The sequence below is a fragment of the Panicum virgatum genome, chromosome 7N (genome assembly GCF_016808335.1).
Source record: "Panicum virgatum strain AP13 chromosome 7N, P.virgatum_v5, whole genome shotgun sequence".
In the NCBI taxonomy this organism is placed as follows: domain Eukaryota; kingdom Viridiplantae; phylum Streptophyta; class Magnoliopsida; order Poales; family Poaceae; genus Panicum; species Panicum virgatum.
Genome location: NC_053151.1, coordinates 47,619,789 through 47,638,473, shown reverse-complemented (window position 1 = coordinate 47,638,473; position 18,685 = coordinate 47,619,789). Strand labels below are relative to the sequence as shown.

Below are 18,685 nucleotides of genomic sequence, written 5' to 3'. Positions count from 1 at the left end.
AAAGGTAAAACGACTAATAATTTGAGACACAGGGAGTATGTTTTTAAAGTAGCCATTGTATTTGTTGTCTATTAAATCGTATTAAGGTTACGTGTCGATACCTGATACCGCCTAAAAGACAGCACTAGTAGTTTTTTAATAAGCCACTGGCCAACGATATTTGTTTTGGTTTTGCATTGCAAGACAGAGATATTTGCACTTTCTTTTTGGAGAGGAAGATATTTTGGCCTTCTCCTGTGTGAAATGGTTGCGTCAAGCATGATGGCATGGGCATTGGTGCTGCTTTGTAATTGTTTGTAGCATAGTAGCTGATTACTCTATGTGCTGTACGTTGCTTGCTGGTAACAGAAGAACATAACACCAAGTGCTGTTTTACAAGAGAACAATGCATTTTGGATCCTCCCAAGGCCCAAAGCCTCTACATTTTGTTACAAAAAGACTTACCAGCTCAAAAGGCTGCAGTGGTAGTAGATTCCAAGGGGGAACGTGCGACGTCTGGACCTGTGTTTGTTTATTGCCCCAGTTAAGCACCGTCTGGAGGAACAAAGGACGGTTGCCAGTACGCATTGCATACCGTAAATCTGCCGCTCATTCCAGTTGGAGTAGTTGACAACGAGGAAAGAGTCCAGCCGAGATGCCCACAGTCCATTCATGCGTGCGATGATGTGTAACAATCTTGCAGACATGGACGCATGACTGCATGAGCGAATGCTGTCATCGTGTCGCGATTTTGCACGGCTGCGTGTGGACATGAAAAAAAAAGTAAATACAGATTGCTTGCGCACTGCGCAACGCAAGCAATCCATATTTATTTGCAGTCCGTTTTGGAAGAAAAACATTTTTCAGATGCCAAAGTTCCATCACATCAGTGTGACGGTATCAGCTTTGTGACATGCTAGAAATAGCAGCTACTCGCAACTATTACCAAATAGCCTCGCCAGGTAAAGCAATAGAGAACCTGCAGCTTTTGTACTTTGCCCGTTTCGGACTCCTCTCCAGTTTACCTTCCACAAGCAGGGATCGCCGCACAATCCCAAAGCGTCGTGCCTGCTCCCTCACTGTCAAAGCGTTGGAGCAACCGTGACCTGTGAGCAGCGAGCAGCAACAGGGGAGGCCGCATTTTTCTAGTCGGGCGACCGTGCTCGCCCATGCGCCGGGAGCTCGTCTCATTGGCGCGGGCGGGCGGAGCAAGCGCGGAGGATGCCGATGCCTCGCGCGGAGCCCGGCCGGTTGTCGCGGGCGACGGCGTCAAAAGCTTCAAACGAATCCGCCGAAGAAGGAAACCCTGGGATGCCCGTGTCGCTCCCGTCCGGGTCTGAAAGGCTCCGTCCAGTATGAGAAAGAATCTCTCTTGTGCGCTTCGGCCGCAATGTTTTTTTCAGATGGTTGTTGGGAAATGGGCTTGGCATCGCGTCCGTCCATTGACCGGAGTTCGTCAGAGAGATTAGTCTATTGCAAGTTGCAGCCGCCATGTGTCATGGAACTAATGGAAACACGGAGCTCCGGGCGCTTTGTTTGGTGCGACTAGGCACGTATGCTATGCTAAGAGATGGGACAAAGTGGGTGCCTGCTACGATTTGTAAATTGGGGGTGATTTAAGGTGGAGTGCTCATGCAGTTGATCCATCTGTAATTGTCGCAGCTGCTTGCAGCAGCGAGATTGGGAGCAAAGGCCTGACCCGTTTCAGACTCTTTCAGTTGACTTAAGTGCTGGATTAAATACATATAATTCTGGCAGCAAAGATGATTCACCAATCTGTCAGATGGAAGTACATCAGAATTCACGACCAGCAGTGTCTTTTTTTTTTTGTCCCTCGCCTTTCTAGCGATAGCATTGACACGCTGCACGTGAAACACAAGAGTGTGCATTGACACGCTGCACGTGAACCACAAGTGTGTATGCTATTTTCATCATGTTCGGACGTCACGATCTGACACTGACAGTAGCATTCGCATGCTGCATCCCAAACATCTGCGTGCGTTAACAAGGATATCTTTCAACCAAATGCGGTGGCGCACCAGCATCTCCGTGCGTTAACAGGGATTGACCAAAATGAGCTTGATGGTATTCCTCGTAGTTTCAACAGCTCAGCTTATTTCCACTGGATTTCTGATTTACAAATTTCTACTGTGATCATGGTGTTACAAAGAAGATGCACATATACTATTGCGATCAGCAGGCCTCGAGCTAACTGATCGCAAAAATAACAAGTGCATGTATAAACAGAGCAATTTGCACATGAAAAATGACAAGTGCTGAACCACGCAGGTCTCAGAAGAACCGAGCCAGAACCATGGACAGCAACCAACCCTGCGCCAACCTCAAAAACCAGACGGGCACCCGTAAGTCCACACCAACTGCCCTCTGGGCCTATCTGAACCTTAAGCTATCCTATTCCCGTGTATCCCGCATGATTGGTTGTGGCGACCACTTCAGATGCAACTTCAGCTTCCCGCTCTTTGCCCCCTCCAGGTTGAAGCTTTCCTCGTACTCTTCTTCCAACATGACTTTTGTTAAGGTCAGGATGCACCGCCCCATGTAATCCTACAGGAAACATATTCAACAGTTACCTAAATACATATGCATATGGCACGCTGCTAGGTTAGTAATACGACGAAAACTTCAGTAGAACTTACTCTCCGGAATGTGTCATGATCATATACTTCCAATATAAGCATATCATGTAAGCCATCTTCAACAACAAAGTCGAAAGTCTGGTTCCAGACTGGATTCAAGCTTTCGTTCACAACCTGCGATCAGTTACATGATAACAAACAGTAAAAAACATGCTTATACCAAGCAGTTTGTGACTGTAGAACTATACCGAATCTTATGGTTGTACCCGTCCAATTGATGAATTGAAATAGAACCAAACACAATCATGTTAAATATATTAGTTTGATACTAGACTAAAAGATATGCACCCAGCACACATAGGTTCTTGATGAAGAAATTACCCTTGTCTTGTACTTTGTTTTTGACTTCTTGAGAGAAAGGCCAACATATGGGTCGGACTTTCCATTCATATCCATTGCCGGCAAATCCTCCCCGGATATCACAGTTACTGACAGAACCCCCCGCATGATAATTTCCTTTTTCTTCCTTGATGAAGACATCATGTCAAAACTAGATCCTCCTGATCTGTTTTCCATATTCGTCATTGTCCTCTCCAAGGAAGTCATAGTAAACTGTGGTGCGAAAGGATTTGGAGCTTCATCCTTCATGTCAAATGGACAGTAGAGCAGCTCAAGATGCACCTGTTGAGATCATGTATGCCACGAGAAAAATATCACGTACCCATATGACAACACCAGCTGTGAATGATAATAAGACATGCTAAACCTTGTTCACCAAAAGCAGAGAAAATAAAGCAATTTTCTGGTATCAAGGGAAGGGAAAATGAGCAGTGCTGTTTCCATGAAAATAAGGCTCACCTGGCCCCTGTCTTTCCTGTCCCTTTGAATCTCCAGATCTTTTACAAGCTTCAACCAGACATCCTTCACTTTCCCTGGTTGTAGATCCTTTAGCCTGACTTGAGCAGAGCCAATCAGATCAGATTCCTGAATACCATCGTCATCATAAATCTTCACGGTTACAGTTTGAGTATCGGCATCTTCAACAATAAACTCAAAGTGTTCATTCCAGATAGGGTTAAGATCGTTGTTCTGTGAAGCAATTGATTAAAGCAGTTAGAATCAACTCCAAAAGACAGAGCTCACAACAAAAAACTGTGCTTACAATTGTTTTACTTCTCTTCATTTTGTCTGGCAATGGGCGGACATATACAATGGCAAAAGGATCTGATTTTCCTATCAGATCTTTGTTTGTCAAATCTCTTGCTTGCACCAGTTTGACTTCCAATGTACCAACAGGCTTCAGTTCCAAATCACTGCATTATACAATCAGTTATGATCGTTTTAACACCACAATCAGCAACAATGGCAGTAGCATGTACCCACAAATCGATCAATAATTACCTGTAGTCCCCAGGTATTATAGGAATGACTTTCCTTACAGGCCATGTTATTGAATCTTCAACAGCATTTTTTATAGTGTCCTGTACAAAGGACAATTGCAACCATCATCTAAATTATTGGAAACACAGCAGTACAGCACCCTAACTCTCTGTTACAAAATTTAATGTTTTGCCAAACCTCAAGAGCATCTGAAATTCCAGGTAATGCAGAAATTTCACCACCAATGACCTTCAGTCTGAAATCCAGCTTTTTCTGAAATGATTTATGAAAAACCCATGAGATTAAGGGAAAACATCTCGAATAATCATAGGAAAAAAGAATAAAAGGAAGAAACCTTCTTTCGTAGAGAAAAGCAAACAGCTCCAAAGCAAGGTAGCTCTTCAACAAGTGGTTTGAAAATCAAGCGGAAAATTCCTGTAAAGCCAATGTCCTTCACCTATATGGGAAGAGAACTCACAAGATTATGGTGCATGAAATACATAGTAGGTTGACTTTTAAAATTTTGAGTAAACCAGAGAATAGTTGGTTCGACCCAGAAGTTAGAATTTAGTACAAGCACAAGAAGACCAACTCATTGTTCCAACAGAATATCAAACAGCTCAATTGTGTATGCTAGGCATAATTCATGCATGTAATACATCCTCATATTGTGTCAATCATACAAAAATACCAAGGCATAGCTGTGAAATATGTCACCTGTATTGGAAGTGCCACACCAAGTAGAGTTTTTACATCAAGTATGATACTTGCATTGGCATCCCAATTCATCTCTAGCTCCATGACAATACCTGATTCCTGAGTATTCTCAATTATGGAAATACCTGCACCAAAATCAGCAGAACTTATATTTTAGCATCCACATGGTAATGAGGGACTTAAAACACCACATATTTAATGAGTTCATACAGAAAATGAAAATCAATTAACACAGACCACAAATCAAAGGCTGCTTCAAACTCACAATAGCATAGCAACATATTATTATTACCTCTATAGACTTTGCACTATAAATTATAAAATGAAGGGAAAATTGGATCAATACCATCAAAAGAACCAGTATTTAGATATATACCATTAAAAGATTTTACTTTGGATATTTACCATCAAAAGATAGCACTTCTTAGCAATTTATCATTTTTGCACTACTTCCGTTAACTTTGCTAACGGTTGAGGTTTTGCATCCGTTCACAGTCATCTCCTTCCTTGATTTCTCCCGTACAAGCTCGATCTCGAGAAGTTCAGTCAGTTCCCTCTTGCTTCGTGATTTCCAGGTTCCAGCTAGCCTCCTGGAGCTTCCCAGCTCGGGCTCCCTCTCTCTCTGGTCTGCACGAGCTCCAAGATTCCAAAATACAGTCTTCTCTCTCTCCCTGCCGATCTCCTCCATGGAGCAGTCCCCCTCCCCACCCGCAAAAAAAAAAGAGCAGTCCCCCTCCCCCTCCCCCACTCAGGTAGGCAGCTTACAAGCTTCACACCTATCCCTGCTTCTATGCGGAACCCACGGCGCATCCGCATCCGGCGGCGACCACGCCGTCGAGGCCACGGCACCAGCCCAGCATGTCGATGGACGGCTCCACCTCCCTGCTGGGGTCCGCCGCCGCGGGGATGCCCGGGAGGGCGGTCACAGACGCCAAGAATCCATCTCCGACGCCAAGCTCGCCGGGCTCGCCCTCGTTAGGCTGCCGGGGAATCGTGACGCTTTGGAGGATAGGGTTGACCGGTGGAACAGCTTTGGCACATGAATAAAATTGGAACTCTGTAATTTCTAGATCGGTGAAAAAAAGAAAGTAGCTATCACACTAACGGAGGCAAACAGAATGATAGATAGCTATAACGTTGTATCTTTTGATGGTAAATATCTCAAGTTGGATCTTTTAATGGTATATATCTAAATGTGGACTCTTTTAATGGTATGAATCCAATTTTCCCTAAAATGAATGGATAGCAGAAGTGAATGTACATTATCAACTATATAAAGGGCACTCAATGCCACGTCTCGTAGGATGCAGTCCTGTTTATTGACAGAGTACTATGCATCTAAAAGAACCAAAAGGGTAATGGATTCTCAAACCCTTCTGATTCTTGTTCTATTTCAAATACTTCAGCAATCACTGACTCCGATATAAATACACTGTCTTGTTTGAATGAACTCTTGTGTAAAGCAAACTAAATTGAAACAGTTCCGTAAAAACTAAACAGTTAAATTCGGTGTCATGGGGAATAACATCAAATAGAAGTATACAGGACAGCACACAGGAATTTTCATAAACATGCTGTGCAGTTCCATGTGGCATTGTCTCAAATAAAAACCTCATGCTTTGATCTACTTTATGATATGTTATACATAACTACCAAACCGTAATAATATGAATGTACTTCCAAACACAAGTATGCCAGTAGTGGAAACCACGATCATGTAATTTGAATTTTGAAATGTTTGGGATGCCCTTATGAAAATCAATGATGGGAATAGTTTGAAGGGACCTACCGGTAAACTGTGGTGCAACAGTTCCAAGAGTGAGTTTTGAGAACTTCAGGGAGGCTATGATTATTGGCCTATATTGTTCAAGAACAGGCTCTACAGATATTTTGATCAGTTCTGATGCAGCCTGCAATGGCCGATGACCAAACAAAAACAAGCGTACATGATAAGAATGTACATAAAGGAAGTCAAGTCGAACAAAGATGAAGTTGAGTCCGTGTTTTTGGAGTTTGGTTGCAAGAAATACACACCTCATTTACAAACGGCCAAATCTTTGTCAACTCTTGATTAAGCCATTTTAACTGCAACACTGCCACGTCAGCATACATGCATTCACATACAGTGCGGAAGAATGAGAGCTAACTAAAGATAGCCAAATACCTTTTGCTGCGATGAGAAAACAACCCAGGAAGGGTACAGGTCAGATGGGAGTAACTTTCGTGAATCCTCGATTGTCATTTTTGAAAAACTAGCAACAGTAGCAGCCTGTATCAGAAAAGGGGACGCCCCTCTTAATATTAGGCACGGCAGCAGTCAGAACAAAAACACACACAAAGTGGAGACTGTTCAAAGTTTTTGGGTAATACTTATACGATAGTAATATCATGGGTGGAAATTAGTAGAATGGAAGCAGGAGAACTGTTGTATGTGGTTATTATGCACTCTTGCGCAGTGAGAGGGCGTGACCATCAGACCATGATAACAATGAACTTGTGCATTCTGTCAGCCATTGCAGAAGCACCCAAACAGACAGGCACTTGATCTACAAGGTTCCCGCTGCAGCATTGCACTGCCTGAACCAAACATACTGGGTCGTGGCTAGTATTTTCTCGGTTTCTCCTGCTTAGGATTGCTTCCCTTCATAAATTACTTAAAAGCTCCCACTCGAACTAGCCTCTAGAGCACCTCTGTCAATACTAAATAGTAATAAGCCCCAAAACGGAAACGGTATAATTAACTATTTGTCATCCTTAAGATGTGAGTGACATGTAATTTGCCAGTATGTGAGAGGGGTTAATGCACCCCCTCAAATAGTGGCAAAAAATTAAATATCTCGGAAGAAACACCTAAGACTTTTCGGCGCACCAGGAAGCCAAATCTACTCTCCCAAGCCAGTAAAAGCCTGCCGACAGGGGGAGCCTAGCGCCCCCCACCTACCAAGGGAAGGCAAGCGATTCGCCTTCGCCTCTATTCATAGGCAACGCGATTTCTTCGGAGCTACTACGAATCCGATATTCCTAGTCAAGCAGCACGCAATTGAGGACGGGGGAGCGTAGCGCTTACCAGCTCTCGGCGCCGGGCGGCGCGGGAGTTCTCGCAGCGGGCGAAGCCGACGATGATGGCGACGCCCGCCGCAATCCCCAGAACCATCCCCACCCAGAACCCCATTCCGCTGCCCCTCCTCCTCCGCACGAGTCTTCACCTCACCGGCAGCACCACCCTCCGGCCTCAGCTACACGACGGGCGCGCATCCGGGGGCCGGCTCACCACGGAGACAGCGAGTGAAGAAGCAGGCGGAGCTAGTGAACTCCAGGCACGCCCTCCGGCAGATGGCCAATGCCGGCGCGCGACGGGAGGAGCCGGCCGGCCGGATTACAGGGGAGCGGAGATGCGGAGACCTGGAGACAGACAAGGGTACGGAAATCGTGAGGGGGAAAGCCAAGCCAGCCAACGGGAGGAGATTTCTGGAGGAGAGAGAAACGGGTGCCCGTTTCGTTTTGTTTCCTTTTGCTTTGGCCCGGTGGGGGGACGTGGAGCGGGGTGAGGGTTAGAGTGCCTCCACTGACAGGTGGGTCTGTTGGCGTCGTGGGGTCCGCAGGAGAGCGGGTGGGTTGGTTCGGGCGGACGTGTGACGACTGACGGGATGGGTGACGGTCTGACGGGTAGCTTTATTTTTTTAATTAATTCTGGAGACGTGTGATGGGTTGGAAATGGCCAAATGGGGGAACGTATCGATTCGTATTCGAGGCTTCCTAAGTCAAAAGATAATATCCAAATCATTTAAAAACTACTAGTAAGATTTAAAATAAAACTGGGCTTGATCTGTGCTCCTGTGTCCGTGCGGCACTGCAACTACCATCCGAGCAATCACCGATTGTAGTTTTCCTCCCTATCGGTTTTGTTTTGTCACATGGTGCGGTGTTAGCTTAGCCGTGAGGTTATCTGAACACGTGTTTGTTTGGGAGCATAGCATTTGGAAAGCGATAAGCGCAAATGGCCATTTTGGCCTAGCTTTTGATCTTTTTGTGGGCGTGGAAAATTGTTTTACGAAGGTGGCTCAGTCAAGCTGATAATCTCAAATCAGGTGATGCTCTTGTTTATTGATAAGATTTTTTTTTCAAAAGTTTTGCAGACAATTCTTATTATATTGTGCAAATGATGTAAAATTTCGATTATCATGCGGCCGTTTGGGGTCATAATGAAATGAATCAGGTGGTGATGCGCCCCTTCCCCCTGGCGCGTTGACCCTACAAAAATTATGTTTTGCAAAGAATTCGGCTGGGTTCAAATTTTCTTAATGTTATAGCTAGGTAGAGCTGCTCATATTAGTGTAGTTCTAATTGGATATTTCATAGCATCTAATTAGGATGATATGTAAGCAAAATAATAATGTGATAGTAAAGATAAGGAGGAGAGAAAAGAAAACGATTTCTCATGCAACAAAATAACTCGGTGTGATAACTAAGAAAAGGAGAAATGAGGATAGGAAGGGGATTCGGTGCAAACATGTTTTGAAGAACCTGTCGACGTGAATATAGTTTTCTGTATATATTATAAAAAAATATGGAAACTATTTAGTAGTGTTTGGATTATGATCTACTCCCTTCGTTCTAAATTGTAGGTTGTTTTAGCAAATTTAGATGTATAATATTTTTTGCCATGCATCTAGACATAATATTTATCTAAATGTATAGCAAAATCTATGTATGTAGATTTGCTAAAACGAACTATAATTTAGAATGGAGGGAGCAATACATAGTGAAACCGGTTCTGTGTTGAACGTCACTATAATATCAGTGTTTTTAGAAGAAAAAAAATGATTTTTTGCATGCAATTAGCACAATGCCCTGTACACTGTCAGAGCTACTTATCGGCAATCTGGCCATGGTCCCCCCTTGACAGCGACAGCCAGCCTGCTGTCCATTGATTTAGATACATACATACTCCGTCGTAGACTCGTAGTAGTGGGCATTAAGAAAAAAACTTTCCGTAGTTTTAATAGGAGGAGAAAATAAAAAAACAAATACCAGTCCTTTTAAGTCGAAACCGAGTACAAAAACCATACAGTTACAACTAAACTAGATTTCTCGCTCCGGAAACAATCCTGATTGAATCACAGCGGATGATTTGCAAGTTGTTTTTTTAGGGGGGTTTAAAATTCATTAAGGAATCACAACGTGCTGGATACAAACGCTCGCGCGAGCGAAAAATAGGCAGCGCATCGCAGAAGCCCCTCTCCCCTGTTCATCTTCTTCCTCCAGACAGGGGAGGGGGGAGGGGGCCGGGGAGCGGTGGTTAGTGGGCGGAGCAGCCGCCGGCGAGGTCGGCGGCGGCCGTGGTGGTGGTGAGAGGCGGCGGCCTTATGATCCGGGTTGCTGGGGGTGGGGCGGCTCCATGCTCGCCGGCCATAGAGGAGGGGTCGGGGGGCGGCCAGGCGGTGGCGACGGTTCGGCCGGCGGAGGGCGCGGCGGCGTGGGAGCGCCGCCAGCCGGGCGGGGCTAGATGGTCGGTAGGCAGTGCCGGCAGCGGGGGCAAGGAGAAGGCGGCGACGCGCGACGGCGAGCTAGGTTAGGGTGGGTGGCGGCGGAGGGTGGAAAGAGGAGGAGGCGGGGGAGTCATTGCAGGGCGGAGCAGCGCTGCCCTTCTGCGATGGGATCTATTCCGATCGCAGGTGCGAGGAATAGAATCCCCCCATCAGCTAATGATTTGCAAGTTGTTGCCTGGCGCTGTTTCCACCAATGATGCTAATTGGGCCGTGCATGCAATTGGCCCAAAGCAAAAGAGGGTGGTTCCTTGTCTGCCGTGTTGGGTCGTTTGTGGGTAGGAAACCAAAAACTCCTTTTTAAACGAACACGCGGGATCCGACGACAACTCTCCATCTATTGTCGATTCCAACTCCGCCGCCGTTCCCCTTCTTTTCTTCGTCCTCCCGTCGCATCCACGGATCCTCCGATCCATCGCCAAACCATCAAGCATGGCGCTACAGTCAGCCACCATCCGCTTCTCCCAGGCTGCCACCAACGTGATTTCCCGACCCACCACGCGGAGGAACACCGTCAGTACCCTCCGCTTTTACCCAGATCACATGCGCCACTACCGGAGACCACGAGTTCGCCGTGTGCCCAAGGCACACGGCGAAGAACCGTTAGCACACGGCGAAGACTTCGCCGACGGCAAAGCGCCGACGGCAGCTACAGGGACGGCAAAGCCCTTGTTTGCCGTGTGTCAAAAGTCGCGCACACGGCGAACTTTTTCGCCGTGTGTATATATAGGCGCACGGCGAAAAAAAGCGAGAAGACGCCGTCCGGGCTAGCTGACGGCGTCGGCGTCTGTTCGCCGTGTGTCTACACCGTGGACACACGGTGAACTTTCAGACTTCGCCGTGTGTCCTTGGTTCTGGCACACGGCAAATCAGTAAGTTTCGCCGTGTGCCTAGCTTATGACGCACGGCGAATTATGGTCAGTTCGCCGTGTGCCTACCCCTGGCACACGGCGAACTAGGTTTCCAGGTAGCCACATGGTCACTTTGCCGTGTGCCTAGTCCCTGGCACACGGCAAAGTGACCAAACAGATCCTATTCTTTTTTGTTTTTCACGTATAAAGGACCCCATATCACAACATATATATCACAGGCATTACATATCACATATATATCACAACTAGCCGGAAATAACTTCAAACACATCCAGAAGTCCAATGCAAAGTCCAAAAGTTCACAAATACATATGTAGAAGTTCACAAGTCCATAAATATTGAAATAAACAAGTTTATGGGAGCCCTCACAAGTCCTCCACCCTTCCCTCCCCCCTCTTGGGTCCACCCTTCCCTCGACCCTTGCCTCGCCCCAACTCGGAACCCCTATTGGAGCCCTCACCAGCATCCGAGTGTGGCATCATTCTTCTGTACATTGAGGCGACCGATCGTTGAAGTCCGCCGCCCGGCATCTTTCTTCAATCACCTGCAATTAAAAATAGTATTTACCGTGTATTAGAAATAAATGCGACAATTAAAAAGTAACATAATTAAAGAAAATAAATCAATTAGTACGGATCATACATGTATTAGAAATAATCATCTTCATCGGGATTAGCTGGATCATATGTCTCATCATCACTATCACGCAAGTCGAGAAGTTCAAGCCCGTGCTCTAAAGGTGGAATTTCATCCTCATTATCATCGCCTAATTGTAATCGCTCAAGTAATTCTAGGTCCTTCGCATTATGAACCTCCTCACCAGCGTCCTCGTTATCAACCATTTCATCATCGTGTACTTCCATTTCGATCACTCCGGTTAAGTCTATCTCAAAATGCCCTTCAAGCCCATCTTCTTGAAAGAACTCCCCGTCATATGTGTTTGGGTCTATATTGTAATCCTCATTATTTGGAATAGGTACTTTACCGTGTGGTGATACCTTGTACACAACGTCCCAACCCATAAGACGATCGTCGGTTTTGCACGGATATGAGAGATAATAAACTTGCGTGGCTTGTTGAGCCACAATATAGACATCGTCTCCTGGATACCCATTTCTGATAATGTGTTTACCCATACTGAGTTGTGATTGATGTATTCTATTTTCACACTTGCTACATGGACACGGCATTCTACTCTGTCCTCTATCAAATGCCTTTTTCAAGAAGCCATTGACCTTTAGAGCAAACTCAACATACCCTTGCTCGCTCTGCCAGCCCTTGTACATCCACTCACGGTCATCCATCCTTTGCCATGTGAGGAAGTGATTTAAAAATCAATACCAACTACACGATGTCTAGCATGCTCTAATAAGTGAAGATAGGTCCTAAACCCATCCGAAGATGTGTAGCTGTGGTTAGTTTCCATACTCTACTACTATCCGAGACAGAATTTCGGCAGCACCTCCCCGCTGTTCTCCAAATACACGTCCCGACAGGGAGATTGTGTATCCAGAGAACAACAAAGAGATGATACCGATACTCTATCTCGAATCATAGTAGAGCATGGAAACTAACCACATCAACACATCCTCGGACTGTCCCAAAAACGGGGACAATTCGAAACACATACGGTTCCATATATGCAAAGAGCTGCATATTTCGAACCGTATCTCTTTCGAACGGGAGACGCCTAGGTTACGTGAAGCACAAACAAGATAAGTAAATAAAAGTCTGTGATGACTCACCTAACTGTCCCGCAAAGTGACGAGTCAACAACGGTGCCACAACCTCTCCTAAAAAAACAACTACATAGTATCAATAATTGAACATTTCAGTTTGAAATTCTGCAAAGATAAAACAGCACAGTGGTCGACAACTAACAAACATGCCTCAGATATGTTCCCTTTCATTTGACCTTGAACTTGAAGCATAAGAAACCTAAAATAAATTCATGACCGCCATTAAACCATGTGACACATCCAGCCCAATCTTAACATCATCGCATCCGACTTGTTGTTTGGGCATGGATGTGTCACATGGTTTCATGACAACCATGATAAGCATATCCATAGAACAGAAATAACACAGTTCGACTAACACTCATGCTCAAGCTCAAGGTCAATATATATAGCATATATCATCACAGGCAATACAATTTTCTATAAGCTTAATCAAGAGGTCAACAAGATTATTTAGGTCTTTAAAGCTATCATCTTTTCTCAAGTCATCAATATAGTTATCAAGTGATGCTTGTCTCTAGGCCATCTTGTTCTACATGGCAAGAATTAAATAGAAAAATATCTGTAGCTCAAGATCGGGACAGAATGAATACTGAATGCTAGTTAAAGGGACATTAAGCAAACTCATCTCAGGAATGAATACTGACGAGCTACAACATGTACATAAATAACCTGCAACTCGATTTTACAAATGCCGAGTAGCAAAACATGCACGCTTGCAGTCTCATTTTACAAATGCCGAGATCCCTTCTCCTATCTACCTCCACTGTAACTTTTCGAGGACATTTTTTTTCTCAATGCAGAACGGGCAAATTCCAAAAGGGCGAAGGAACACTTGGATAAGGAGAATTAACTATCACTATGGCGTTTCTACTTTGTAAATTACATGTATATTAAATAAGACTAGATTGGTCTATGTCAAGTACAGTAAAAGCAAGGGCATTAAGGGGGGTGGGCATCCTTACTCGGATGGGTGGAGTAGAGCGCGCCGAGCACGAGCAGCGAGTCCCCGGCGCGGAGTTACAGCTGCCGAAAGGGGAGGCAGGAGAGCCAGCCGGCGTCAGGTGCACTGCAGGGGCAACGGCGCGGCTCCGGAGGCAGGGGGAGGGCAGGACGGCGCGGATCCGGAGAGAGGCGACGTCAGGGGAGGGAAGGATGGCGCTGATCTGGAGGCAGGCGGGGCCGGCGTCGGAGCGGCCTCGGGGCGTGGTTGCCCCGGACCAGGCCGGGCGTGGCGGCGGCGCCGGCCGGCCTCGGCGCTCCAAGGAGGAGGACGGGGCGGTGGACCGCGGGTGGCGCGCCGAGGGGGAGGGAGCGCAGCGGAGCGGAGCGGAGCGGAGCGGAGCGGAGCGGGAAGCCGGCGGCGCGGGCGGCGGTGGACGGGGGCGGCGGACGGGGGCTGCGTGAGAAGACCTAGCTAGGCGGCAGTGTGTGTGTGTGACGGGTTGGGGGCGCGCGGACGGGGGTGGCGCGGCTAAGTCCTGAACGCCGTTTTCGCCGTGTGCCAAGATCCGGGACACACGACGAAGCCTGACTTCGCCGTGTGTTTCAGTTTAGGCACACGGCGAAATTTTTTGCAGTGAGTAATTTAATGTTCAAAATTTGATATTGAACTTTTCAAAAAACAACTAAATCTAAACACTCAAATTTTTTATATGGCCTCAATAAATTTGATGAGTTTTTTAACTAATTCCATTCTATTGTTTCATGTCATAATTAATCACATTTTACTTATGCCAATTATAGTAGTTTATTTGCAATTAAAATATTAAAAATACCAAATGGAGCCGGAAAAATTTGAAATTTCAACATGACTAAATCATTATCGCATATTGTCTATATAAAAATTTTGAACGTCAAACTGAAATTTTTCTATCATAACATGTACAAACTTAACCTTCTCTTCTTCTTCTCTCAGAAACTTCTTCGGGAAACTCTCAGTTTGTAAGCATCATCATGACAAAATGTTCGTATCGTGCTCAAATTTTTACCATACATTCGACGTATGATAGCATGAAGTTCGGGCAAATATCATAATTTTCTGGCATCGTTCAAATTTTACATAATTCAAAAACTATTTGCCACCACGATCGTCGTAATGTTTCATTACCACAATCTTTGAAATTTTGTTTCAACTACTACATAAACTCTAACACTACAGTCAATATTATGAATATCATTTTTTCAAAAAAATTTCCTATTATTTAATACCCATTGGAATTAAATTAGATTTACACAAAATAAAACAATAAATTGAAATAAATTAGTTTAATACAACTAATATATCTATAAAAATCTCATATTCAAACATAGAGTACCAAACAAATTATGAAGAGTGTAGAAAAAATTTGGAAGCAAAAACATGATTTTTTTTTCGTGTTCGCCGTGTGCTCAACTAAGGCACACGGCAGCCGGGGATTTCGCCGTGTGTCAACCGACTGGCCCACGGCGAAGATGGGAGTTCGCCGTGTGCCTAGCCCTGGCACACGGCAAACAATAACGGCCGTGAGGCCCCCTGGCGGCAGAAGGGTGTGCCCCGCACGTGATCCATGTTCGCCGTGTGCCTACCGACTGGCCCACGGCGAAGATGGGAGTTCGCCGTGTGCCTAGCCCTGGCACACGGCAAACAATAACGGCCGTGAGGCCCCTTGACGGCAGAAGGGTGTGCCCCGCACGTGATCCATGTTCGCCGTGTGCCTACTGGCTGATACACGGCGAAGATCAAGGTTTGCCGTGTGCTGGCCCTTGGCACACGGCGAAGAGTAAGGTTTCCCGTGTGTTTTTTGTTTGCCGTGTGTTCTTCTGGCGACACACGGCAAAGGATGTCTTCGTCGTGTGCCCGAAATAATGCGCACGGCGAAGATTCTGGCACACGGCAAAATACGGTTTTCCGGTAGCGCGAGGCGCAAAGCTGCTGCGGCTGCAGCGGTCTCCTCGATGTGCTTCGGAGGACGAGTCGTGGACAGTGCCGTTGCTTCCAGAGGATCTCGTCGAGCCGACGGGGCATGGCGTGGAGGAGCTGCTGGCTATACGGGACGGGATGCTCTGGTCGGGGACCCTCTCCGGCCCATCTGGCTCGCCTTGCAGGAGATTGTGGCCACCGGCGGAAATTTCTTCCGCTGCCGCTGCTTCCACGCCGGCTTAGTGTCAGGTCAAACCTACGTCTGTCATGTTTCTGTCATTAAGTTTTCTTTCGAATCTTCTAAATAAAATAATCCAACGTTTTTACCTTTAATGAAACATGACAGTAAGCCATGTCCGATCGCTTCTGGTTTTTGGAAGCACCTCTTATGGCATCCACCTTGCATGACTAACCTGAGGAGATTATGTGTTTGTGTACAGGTGCATTGCTTCTCGTGGCTGGTATTTGCCAGCTCTACAAAGTGGCTCCTAACCTCTTCATGGATATCATCCTGGGATTCATATTCTACAAATTGAGTGTCTTAGCAGCAGAGTTGAAAAGAAATAGGAAAGCGAACAATATATGTGCTCGGGTTCAGTGTGGTGAGTCCAAGAATTTACCCCACTTATTTGACAAAATATGCACCCGCAAAGAGTTATTCTCTAATCTCAATCACTACCTGTGATGTTAAATTTGAAGGAAAAAACAAAACGTTGTTTATAGAATTAATGAGAGGGATCAAAATTGTAAAAGAACCTTCAGTACATATTAATAGGTTTTGTAGTATGCATCGATCTTTGAGTTAAATTTTGTGGGACATCACTATCCTGTCTAATACTAATTCACTTTTCAGTTATAATTTGAGCATCCCATGTTTTGATTATCCTTTTTAAACAATTCATTATTCAATAGTATTATGGGTTCAAGTTTTAAATAAAAAATGGCTTGGTAATAATAGATTGATATAGGAGGACCATGTGTGTGCACATGTATATATGCAAGGAGGTCCTACATTATGGCTTATAGAAGCGGAACCAATTAGGAGATCCTTGCCTAGGAAGAAATAATATATCCATTACCTCTGTTCTTAAATATTTTAAACCATTGACTTTTTTCATTCGTTTGACTATTCCTCTTATCTATAAATATTTATGTAAATTGATAAATATACAAGCTAAATCTAAAGATTTTAATGATATATGTAGTGTACTCATTTTACTTTATTTAGTTTCATTAAATAAATATTGTTGGTCAAAGTTTAGTGTCATATATTTGAGAACTTAGGATTTAGGAAGTATCCCCTGATGAGCTGCACAGCCAGGAGGCATGTGCGGCTATCTCCCAAGGCCCAAAGGCCTGCTTAACATAAATCCACGCTAACAAAGTTCAACAACTATTAATACTACTGTGGTTGTTCTATTACTTCTATCAAACCATACAAAATACAGTGTTCAAAGTACACTCTTTAATTGTTGTCAGAGCATTTCATGTTGGGAAATTCTCATAGTTTTGCGATATATTTACTTAGTTATGATCACCTTTGCAGAGATAAGTGATCTCGCTTTGTTTTCTTTTCAATGCGGTTCTTATGATTATTTTATTCTTCAAGTGTAACAACCCTATCAAGGTGTGTTCTGCCAGAAAGGAAAACTGACCCAAGCTCCCCTTCCTCTATATGAGGATTGTCTTTATGTTTACTGACCGACTTTGTTTCTTTGCTTTCATTTTTCTTGTAGGACCCTTACTTCCACTTCACGGAGTTTACTTGGTTAGGCTTTGAGTTAATTTTGTTTTGTATTTCATACCTCTGATCCTTTCCAACTGCTGATTATTTGTTAGGAATTTTTTATGATGTCATATATATCCTGCAGTTTATTGTATTTGAGATATGGTTGGTTTATGCACTATATTGATTTCACTGTGTGTGCACTTTTGTTTAGCAGCTCTATATATTCTAGGGTTGGGATGCCAAGGACAATTGTACAAATTAGCGATTCACTGTAGCATGCAGGCATCAAGCCACACCTGGTCTCAATTGCAAATTCGAATCAATGTTAACATATCATATTAAAAATATGGCCACAAAAATAAATGATATTCTCTGTAAACTTCTCATTGTTTGTCATTCTAAGTTTTCTTATTCATATTTTGGATTTTTATAACTCTAAAAGCCTATAGGTCCTTCTCTTACGTGCCTCATTTGTAAATCAGCATGCTGTAACCAGAAAAAATTGGTAGATTTTTCCATGCATTTTTCCTACTTTCTGTATTTGATGTTAATCCTGTGCTAAACCATCTACTGCAGGGGCATTGCCTCCCTAGTGTATTCATGCACAGTGCTCTATGAATGCCTTGACATCAAATACCCAAGGCATCATCTGGAAGCAGTGTTCAAGACATTGCTCACAACCAAAGGTGGTCTGATAAAGGTGTTAAAGTATCTTTTTGAATAAAATGAGCGAGTTGAGTTGACAAATAGAGTACTCGCTTCTTGTATTAGTTGGGTACATATAACTTAGGGATTTCACGAGTGCAAATGTGCAATATTGATTCATTTTGTGGTTTGCCATTTTGGATATATATTGTCAACGGAACGCCAATTACCATTTTATTATTTTCATGCTTCCTAAGTGGATTATTTTCATGCCTTCGGTTACAAGAAAAAATACAAGATGGCCAGATGCCTTTGTAAAACAATGAATGCCCTGCTTGCAGCAGGACACTTTGACTGGCACACAAGATTTGGAGAGAGATGCACACTCTAGATAAAAGTGGAATGAAAAGGGGGAAGCGGTGAGGACTTAAAAGTATGTTTATAAGCCTGCTGCTATGGACTATTTAACATTGGAAGTAATTCATCTCTGAAATGCATAAAAAAAATCACCATCATGCATCTAGTTTGAAGCAAGCTTATCAAAGGAATGGCTGTAACTATTCATTCAAGGGGCATTGA

The 18,685-nt window shown here is 44.5% G+C and overlaps 1 protein-coding gene, 1 long non-coding RNA gene and 1 pseudogene across 2 annotated transcripts; 1 reads left to right on the top strand and 2 right to left on the bottom strand.

The window, feature by feature from the left end:
* Nucleotides 1-2,043: 2,043 nt before the first annotated feature.
* LOC120682134 (synaptotagmin-5-like) lies at nt 2,044-8,147 on the bottom strand. The gene is made up of 13 exons (XM_039963888.1): nt 7,741-8,147; nt 6,838-6,942; nt 6,708-6,758; nt 6,463-6,583; nt 4,674-4,798; nt 4,312-4,413; nt 4,155-4,229; nt 3,978-4,057; nt 3,739-3,889; nt 3,435-3,665; nt 2,958-3,257; nt 2,637-2,750; nt 2,044-2,544 (listed from the first exon to the last, which is right to left on the bottom strand). Exons 1-13 carry the CDS (start codon nt 7,843-7,845, stop codon nt 2,392-2,394), a joined length of 1,713 nt encoding a protein of 570 aa, XP_039819822.1. The 5' UTR covers nt 7,846-8,147; the 3' UTR covers nt 2,044-2,391.
* Nucleotides 8,148-11,419: 3,272 nt separating this feature from the next.
* LOC120680804 lies at nt 11,420-14,140 on the bottom strand. Its single transcript, XR_005677792.1, has 3 exons — nt 13,796-14,140; nt 12,837-12,884; nt 11,420-11,635 (listed from the first exon to the last, which is right to left on the bottom strand). It is a non-coding gene; the product is annotated as an uncharacterized LOC120680804 (long non-coding RNA).
* A 1,277-nt stretch (nt 14,141-15,417) lies between these two features.
* On the top strand, nt 15,418-18,185 carry LOC120681357 (annotated as a pseudogene).
* The last annotated feature ends 500 nt before the right edge of the window (nt 18,186-18,685 follow it).

Bases quoted from the DNA above. Each gene is read 5' to 3' on its own strand.
- LOC120682134 (XM_039963888.1), bottom strand. From the start codon at position 7,845: ATGGGGTTCTGGGTGGGGATGGTTCTGGGGATTGCGGCGGGCGTCGCC. The intron at 6,943-7,740 runs GTAAGCGCTACG...TTTCTGATACAG, and splicing joins CCGCCCGGCGCCGAGAGCTG to GCTGCTACTGTTGCTAGTTT. The intron at 2,751-2,957 runs GTAATTTCTTCA...AACTGATCGCAG, and splicing joins AAACAAAGTACAAGACAAGG to GTTGTGAACGAAAGCTTGAA.